Source organism: Sesamum indicum, linkage group LG3 (genome assembly GCF_000512975.1).
Source record: "Sesamum indicum cultivar Zhongzhi No. 13 linkage group LG3, S_indicum_v1.0, whole genome shotgun sequence".
NCBI classification, from domain to species: domain Eukaryota; kingdom Viridiplantae; phylum Streptophyta; class Magnoliopsida; order Lamiales; family Pedaliaceae; genus Sesamum; species Sesamum indicum.
The window spans coordinates 18,871,223-18,880,381 of NC_026147.1; the positions used below are offsets into that span (position 1 = coordinate 18,871,223).

At 34.5% G+C, this 9,159-nt stretch overlaps 1 protein-coding gene across 2 annotated transcripts in view; it reads left to right on the plus strand.

The window, feature by feature from the left end:
* LOC105158791 (something about silencing protein 10) overlaps window positions 2,565–9,159 on the plus strand; it is an 11,447-nt gene continuing 4,852 nt past the window's right edge. The window contains exons 1-9 of one of the 2 annotated variants that reach the window (XM_020692986.1): window positions 2,565–2,825; window positions 3,766–3,833; window positions 3,960–4,092; window positions 4,216–4,307; window positions 4,798–4,882; window positions 5,552–5,691; window positions 7,558–7,704; window positions 7,799–7,938; window positions 8,693–8,780. In XM_020692986.1, coding sequence (XP_020548645.1) covers window positions 3,978–4,092; window positions 4,216–4,307; window positions 4,798–4,882; window positions 5,552–5,691; window positions 7,558–7,704; window positions 7,799–7,938; window positions 8,693–8,780 — 807 coding nt within the window. In that variant the 5' untranslated portion in view covers window positions 2,565–2,825; window positions 3,766–3,833; window positions 3,960–3,977. The remainder of the gene's footprint in view (window positions 2,826–3,765; window positions 3,834–3,959; window positions 4,093–4,215; window positions 4,308–4,797; window positions 4,883–5,551; window positions 5,692–7,557; window positions 7,705–7,798; window positions 7,939–8,692; window positions 8,781–9,159) is intronic. The other variant, XM_011075662.2, reaches the window with a different exon arrangement.

Consider the following 9,159-nt stretch of genomic DNA (forward strand, 5'->3'; position numbering starts at 1 on the left):
ATTTTTCCAAAACTATGTATTTGATATACTTATATTTTTTATTTAAATTTGTCCCTGCTGGAGATAAATTATTGGTTTTTACCTTAGTTTCTTATAGCTTAACTACTTATTCATCTTACAAGATTTTACATGAACTATTTCACCAACACACAAAGGGGTGTTGTGTAATTTACTCAAATGCTTTTATTAAAAAAAATTATAAAATCATATTGCATTTAATTTCTATCATAATTTAATTACTAATTTGAAAAGTTTATAAACATAACGTGTATGTACTAACTGGAATTTAAGATTGAGTTAAAAGATATCCACATATTTCATATAATATATACACCTTATATGAATATTTCTTTTTGAAAATAACAAATAAAATAGATTGCATGATCTTTGTCTCTTAGGAATGTGAGTTCAAGACACATTGAAGAGTAGGAGGAAGAAAGTCCATTGAGAGTTTGAAGAGCCGAAGATTGTTGAAGAGAGATTCCGAAGAGTGAGGCAAGAGAAGAGTCTGCAACTGCAACGTGGATTGAAGAGTTAGGAAGAAGAGAGAGTTGGAAAGCAATGGTTGAAAGAGAGTGGGTATTTTGGTCGAACAATATTTTGGTGTAAGTGGTATGAGAACTACCACTTTGTATTTATATGAGCTATTTTCTTCATAATAATATAAATTACCAATATTTTTTTATTATTCAAAAAATTATAAATTCTCCCCATATTTTAATATTCGTCTAACAACAAGCCCATTATATTAACATCTGTTAAATTTTCATTTAATTTTTATAGTGAATGTGGTAAATATTCTTTTAAATTATAAATTATACTTTTATACACTTTTGAGAAGTTTTGGACGATTGTAGCAGCTAGTTTTTGGACAGTCACTTTGCTCCTAGTGGTTTGGTATGGATTATTTTCAACTGTGCAACGTGTGACTTAACAGGAACCTTAGGAAAAAGTGAAAACCGGACAACAATTTAATGAAAAAATCATTGTGCACCGTGTGAAAGAACAGATAAATCAGGAACCATTGCAGACAATAATTTACTGAACGCCACTACTGTTGACCCGTACATACTTTTCAATATACTACATCCAAACCCAACTCTCAAATCTTCAGAAAATTCAAAAATAAAATTGTGAATAAAAGAAAGCGTGCCATTAAATTAAAAGAACAATAAAATTTCGATAAACTTTACAGACTCAAAACCGTCTTTTCGCTTGATTGACGCGATGTGTGGAATGGGGACTAGGAGGCACGTGAAATATAGATTCCAATAGCTGGCGGTACACCTTTGATGTGAATGGCGAGGGTGGCAGAGTCCAACAGAGTATGGGCAAGTTCATCCTAACACCGTCGTGGTGGGAGGACGCGGGTGATGGCGGCGCTGAGCTGTGCTGTCGGTGAAGTTCAAGTACGCTGTGGTGGGAGTCCGACGTGGGTGATGGCGCGATAAGGCTGTGATCAGTTCAGATCGACGGAGGAATGGGTGGGGAGAGAAGGTTCAAGTAGAGAGGAGCTGCAATTTTACGTTTTTTAAAAAATAGATTTATGTTTTATGGGCTATGGGCGTATAAAGTTAAAAAAAAAAATAGTTTAATAGGTCAATTTATGTTTTTCCACTCAATCAAGATATAAAAACCAAAACCAAACATTGCTATTATTTTAGCCCATCTCGAAAATGGGCCAAAATGTAAATCCCAACACATCGAATAATTTTAGCATCACTCCCCCCACTTGCATCTTCAGTAGTTTCTGCATTCGCCTTCTCATACGAGCAAGCACAAGTTCCTGTACACCAAAATTTGGACGGCTATTTATGACTAAGTTTTCATCGATACAATATGGGATGAAGCTATGCAAATTGCAAGGAAATACCCAACACACCAAGTTTATTAATGGGCACTCTCTCTTCATTGGTACAATGCATGGAATGTTAGAAGTGGTCATCGTCACACTAATTTTTTGAAAAGTAAAAATTGTCCTTCGACTAATAAAGTAACTAACTTATTTACATTTTAAATTACACATTAACTAATAAATTAGTTTTTTTTTTCTTCTTATTTTTTAATATTTATCTATGTCTATCTATACTAATATAAAAAGAAAAACTCCTACATAATCACAAACGGCAGTTAATGATATTGTCGTACTAATTTTTTGTATAATAAAAAATAATTAACTTATTTAATTTTTAAAATTTACATTGATAAATTATTTTTTTCTTTCTTTATTTTTATCAATGTAATATACTGATTTATATATTTTACCTCTTATTTATAATATACTTTAAAACGTAAAAAATTAGTCATTATATATACATATATGTATGACGTGCCACAATGATTGCGGCACCAATTTATTTTTGTGTTTATAATATCTTTAAATTAATTTTATTTATTTATTTATATATTTTAAATTATAAAAAATTATTTATTATATGCGCACAGAAACAATATTATTATAACCATTAGTTATATAAAAAATTGATTTATATTTATTTTTTTTAATTATTTTCCCTAGTTATTATCTCTATACCTTTTAATTTCTTTTCCTTCAGTCCTTGAGGTTTTAGAAGAGTCTTTTCTTTGTTTTGTAGTTCTCAAAAACCCCTAAACCCTCACCAGCCAGCTTCGTCTGCCGGCGTAGCAGCAGAGCCTCTCACTTACCCTTCTCTGCTCCCCCCCAATTTCCCGGCTGTTCGCCCACCGCCGGACGAGCACCTCGCAGCGGTCACCATCAGGGCTCCGTGTGCCTGGCCGTCCGCCACCCGACCAGAAATTTGTTGTTTTCAAAATCTCAAACTTGAAAACCCAGTCGCTGATTACTGGTAAGTTCTTCTAGTTTCTTTTTTTTGTAAAAGTATGATGTTTTAAGAGATAGAGGACTCCAATCTTAATTTATGGGAAAAAGATGAAATATTGTCGCTGTTTGGATTGGCTCCTTCTGAAAGCTGGTTTCTGTCTTTATCTCGGACCCGTTAACAGAAAGCATTGTTTATGGTGTGTGTGCCGGACGGAAAAACCAAAATGTATTGGGAAAAATTGATAACTTGAACTGATTAATTCAATTGTATAGGCTTATTTGAATTTCGGTTGATTTGATTTTGAGAAATGTACAGCTCTACTCATAGCTGAATGCAGATATGTTTTTTGCACATGCTGCAGAAATAATGGGATATGGTATACTTGATCGTTTTAAATGTGAGGATAACTCTATTATTATAACAAGACGAGTTGAGGTTTGGTTTCTAATGGCTATCGAGCAACATATTGAAAGCTGATGGTTATTTTCTAATCTGTCAACAGTAAATGCGGCAAGATTTTAACTTATCTTCTCCAAAGGCCATTTGAATAATCTACTAGTCTGAGAAACATCATGGCGATTGCCTATCAAATTATTGAATTTGATTAGTAATTAAAATGTAGCGTGAGTGCCTTTATTTGCTTTTCAAATAGAACTTCTGTTACAATTTTTCCTGGAGAACATAAAATTAACCACAAAGAACTGGAGTGTAAAGTTTTTGATATCCGTAAACCAAAAATAAAATCCTGAGGGTTTATGCTTATCGCGACCCATTTCTAGGTTAACTCAGTTAGTCTTCTGTAATTATCGCCAGCGTTGACATAATGCTGCTCTGCTTCTCCCTTTGGTATTGTATATAAATCAATAAACATTCCATCCGCGGAAGCTCATTACTCTTGGTTTTATGTTAATTAGATAGGTTTTGTTGAATATTACCTTAATGGGTTTGGAATTTCTGTCTTCAGGTGTGCTTTCTTGTTCTTTTACATAAGGTGTCTCTGGGGGAAATATTTTCATCTAGAACAGGAATAAAGTAAAGGATTATTTTTCTTTTCTTCCCTCTTGATTTTATCTTATTCTCTGTATTTTTGAATATTTTGTTTATTTTACTAAATTGTAAAACTTTAGTTACAGAATTTATGGTTGTATGTTTTTGTAGCTAGTGAAGCCAATAATCATGGGGAGAAAAGCAGGGAAGTACAAGAGGAAGGAAAATAATGGTCCTGTCAAGAAGAGTTCAGTTCGATTGGATTCTGATGATGAAGATATGATGCACGATGAAATTGATGTTTGTATGTTTGTAATTGTGCTCAATTTTATGATTTAGAAATTTACAGCTGGAAATGTTCTTTGCTGTTTGTGTCTCATTATGGTTCATTATTTGTTCCGTCTGTTCTTCGTTTCTATTGCTGTAGTTCACAAGAATAGAGATGTTGTACCACTGGACATGAATGAGGATATGGAAGAGTCTGATGAAGATGCTGAGCAGCCTGTGTTTGATTTTGAGGTTGTACTACTTTCCCCTGCTCCTTTTTCATTGGGGTAAAGACATAGATCGACTTGATATTTCCTTTTAGAAATTACATATAGTCCATTTGAGTTTTTGATTGTCAATATGAATTCCTGCCTGTGATTGTGGAGCCATTGCTTTGTGCGCTGAAAAATCTGGAGGAAATAGTCATGATTATTCTTTAAAAGTATAACCATTTTATCTTGTTGAAATGCTTCTCTTGCGGTAGGTTGGAGAAAAGATTTAGTAGTCTTTAATAGCGAACATTGAAAAAGATATATACGTTGTTATGTTTTCCATTCTTTGTGTTTAATGAGAAAGACTGACTTGTGTCTTGCCCCTTCTTTTCCCCCTTTCATTGTGGCCAATATATGTTTGTCCAAGTATGACGAAGATGTAGGAACTGGATTTAAATATTTATTACTTATGCTATTGCTTAGGAAGCTTTGTGCTCTAATTTGTCTTTTATGTTTTCTGCGGTGATTAGGATGGTAAGGATGAAGATGAGGATGATGAAGAGGAGGACATTGATGATGATGATGATAAGCCACCTAAGGGTCTAGCTGCCAAAAGTAAGAGAACTTGCTTTGCATTGTTATACTTTGTTTTTCCTCCCTTATCAGACTCTTCAAAGAAGTACTTGATGGTTCATGTCATGTAAATATGGTTATGAGTTGCTCTCACTTGGACTCTCTGACTCTGAGCATTGAGCAGGAATAGCTTTTGTTCTTTTTCCAATCTTAATGTGCAACATCAGAGAAATTGTTTTTTGATCTTGCTTTCTCTGATTAGTTCTAGTGAGAAAGGGGTTGGTTTTATGAGTGAAACAGATAACTTGTGGGTAAATTTTGCTACTGTGTTTTATGATTGGCTAGTAATATAGTCATTAGATAACTGCTCTAGTTCTCCCCCGTGAAAATAACTGTGAGATTAATTGGTTTATGTTTTAGAAAATCTGATTTTACGGGATCTGTGTGGTATCTATTGACAACATTATTTACTATGATACTGTTTTTCCTCAGTTTTTTGTAATCTGGTGATCAGCTAGTCCATTAGGATAATAGGTGCTATATGACTATCATGCTCAAAAGATATGCCTAAAATCTAAAGGAGTGGTTCTAATTGATTCTGTTTTATTAGATAGCTGAAGATCTTTTGTTTGGCAACCCAGTTTTCGTTTGTTTCTCCTCTTTAAGTTAAATGTTTTGAATTTTAATTAAATTCCGCGTTGATATTTATAGTTGTAAGGACACAAAAGTATTTACGGGCTAAGTTTGGTGGAGTTGATGATGAAATGCTGGATGATGCTGATGAAGAAGAACAAGAAAGGGTTGTTTGGGGCAAAAAAAAAGATATGTATGGTGCTGATGTTGACTATGAGGTAAGATTGCTGTCTTTTTAACACATTTTGTGTTTATCTTGAATATTAGACAGGTCATCATATCGTGATTCATTGAATGTTTTCTGATGCGTGACAGCTTGAGTAATGCTGTTAATATCTAGAAAGACTTAAAACGATACAGAAAATACACACAGTTGAAGATCTCTCAAGCACTCAACATGTTACGGAAGGTGACAACATAGCCTCATGAATTACAAGTAAACAATGTTAGAAAAACCCGAGCTGTCAAACCTTTTGCCCCTTTGCTTATTTTACTTTCTTCACCTTACTGAAAGTATTAACAAAGTTACTAATTGTGCACAATCACTGTGGTTGACTTAACACACATTGGCTTAACTAATTTAGTTAACAACATTATTATGATTTTAGAACATGGTTGAGATTTTTCTTGGAAAACAAGTTGGATAAGTTATGAAGTCATTTATGGACAATAGAAGTTCGATAAGTTATCAAGTTGTTTATGCACAAAGTAAACCCAGTTGCTTCCAAATGCATACCATCTGAATAAGAATAATCATGACATATAAGATATCAGCGTTGGTAGCGACATCATAGTTATTAATGGTGTGCTGCGGCTCAAATAGCTAATGGTGTGAGGCTAATACCATTTTTGAAAAATGGCACTAGTCAGTAGCCTTGCTTAGAGTGCATACTGTAGTGCGCCTCGTCACCTTTTTTGAGGTGCTGTGGCAAGCGATGGCGCCTCTTTTTGAAGGGAGATCAATCATTTTGATTTTTTGATAGAAAATGGTAGTAGAAGCTCTAAACTCTCCCAACAGCGACTCTAGTATTTCTCTCTCAGCAGATATACCTCCCACTTTCTTCCCCAGGCTCAGTTTTGTTCCTTCTATTTTTCTTTGTATCTTTTAAGTGTTGGAAAATTTAATATTATAGTTATTGAATTAGGCTTAAGGTTTTCATATCTTAACTTATTTACATTATTCTAAAATATTACTCATCTCGCTAGAAAAAATCTTTATCTCCTGAGACAAATGTTCACATGGGTTAAATAAGAGCTGAAATTGCTAAAATGTTAAGCAAAATAAGTGCTGAATTTGATTAACTAATAATTGAAATTTATGTTAGCCAAGTTCTCTTCTTTGTAACTTTTATGTTTGTTCATTTGTGTTTTACTTTTATCGAAAGCTACTAATAATATTAATGTATAATTTATTTACACAATTATGCACCTTGTTTTGATAAGGCGCACTTCGCTATGTGTGCCATGGTTCTATGGTACCTTGGTGTGTGGTTTGCTATGAGTCTTTAACAACATGAGCATGCTTATAAACTGGACTGGGCTCTACTATTTCCTTTTCTCTTATCGTATCCTTTTCTTGAGATAATATCCATTGCTTCTGATGCCACTGCAAGCAGTGAAAAACCATGTTATTAAGGTCAACACTTTCCTTTAAGAAGGATCATGCTTCTATCTTGAACATGGTGTAGTTATTTTTCTAGACCTGGTGATGTCTGAGGGTCGCAGATGTGGCGTATATGAACACGATATAGTTCCGCTGACATTCCTAGTATTTGCTCATGGTTGCTTTAATGGCACTCCCCCTTTCCCAATTGTGTCCTACCCTCTATCAGTTAATTTCTTGTCTACAACTTTAAATCTGGTGCTCTTGTTGCCTTTGCCATGTTCACCATTACCTTTAGAATTTGGTTCTCTCCTCCAAGGGTGATACAAAGTGAGATATAGGCTAATACAAAATATTGATGTTTGGACACAGCCAACTCTCTAATAATTGACATAAGCTCAAGCATTTTCGAATTTTCATTTTGTGTTGGAACTTAAAGTGAGTACCATGACTTTTCTTAACATTTATTTTCCATTCTTAGCCACAATCAAGTGATGATGAGGATGCTGCTGAGGAGGAGGCTGAGGTGTTGAAATTGCAAAGTGAAAAAGCAAAAGTTCTATCAATGGAGGATTTTGGTCTTGAAGATGCTAGTCAAGATGAGACTGACAGGGAGCCCACATTTGAGGTGAAAAAGTATAAATTAATAGTGCTGTTGTCAAGGAGGTGCTTGGACCTGGGAAGTAACTCTTCCTGATTCGTCATTTTCCCCCATATTTCAGGAAATTTTGGGCCATGGAAAAGCCACATCAAAATCTTCTCTGGACAAAGGAATCAAATATGAAGATGGATTGGCATATGAGGTTGTAGAGAAAGATTTAAATTCCTTAACAAAGGAAGAGCAGATGGATATTGTGTACAGGTCAGTTTGCTTTAACAGTACCTTGTCCCTTCCTCTTTTATTGTTCTTAACATGTGAACTTGAGGATCTGAGGAGGCGACAATTACTTGTTTAGTAGTTGATGAACTGGGGAAAAAGCATGGTTCCATATATCTTGGTAATACTTGGTAATGTGAGTTTCTCGGGAAAGAGGAAAAGATGAAGTTGGGAGAAAAATCTTCGTGACAGCTATATAAAAGTAGGACCTCCAAGCAAAGGGATGGTCCCTATATCTTCACTAGTTCTAGAGATATCACATATGTATGCTTTGTGTTGCATTGGTGATGAGCTTTTCCTTGTGGAAAAGGTTATCAATATTTACACCTTGCTTTTGCTATTACTATGCAGGCAGCATCTCATAATCTAATACTTTATCTTTATGTCTATACACGTGAAACTTCTACCATCAATCTCATTGTTTTTTGTTTCTACCTTCCAGTATTCAGTTGGGAAGGACTGTAACTTGGTATGGTTGGCATCTACTATTTGTTAGTGGCTGCTTATGTGATAGAATCTGCTTTGGTACCGAGTTTATACTTTAACAATCCATCAGCAATACTTCTTTGCTTCTGCTTCTTTGAGAGGCTAGCCTAGTAACTGGTTTTTGAGCTCTGCCCCAGAACTAGTTGGGGTTTTTTGTCAGTACTGGTCTTTTTTGCTAGGTTGAACTTTAACAATGCATTACTTTTTTCTACTCCTGATTCTTTAAGGGCTAGCCTAATAACTGGTTTTACAGCTCTGCTCCAGAACTAATTGGCCTTTTGTCAGAACTGAATGATGCCCTCGAGCAACTCGAGAACAAAGTTAACCCACTCGTAGAAAAGGTATGACGGAATTAGTTTTGATGTAATCGATCTTGTGCGCTACCATATGGTTAGACTTCCATTGCTTTTGGTCCTAGCAACTCTCCTTGCTATCACATTTCTTGTTGAATAAACACTTATTATTAACAGCATTATTTAACAGAATTTAGAATTTACTAGTGAATAATTTTCTTATTGTTATTTTTTCTCTTCGTTTTATCCATCTCCTGTGACAGAGAATGGTACATTTTGACCTTTCTTGTAGTTGATGTTCCATCTGACTAACCTTCTCTTATCAATTACTATGGTGCAAGTGGTTCTTATCAGAAAAAATTTCTGAGAAAGTTAAATGTGTTAGTGAGTATTTGTACGCTAAATATTATCTATTAGCCAATTAAAT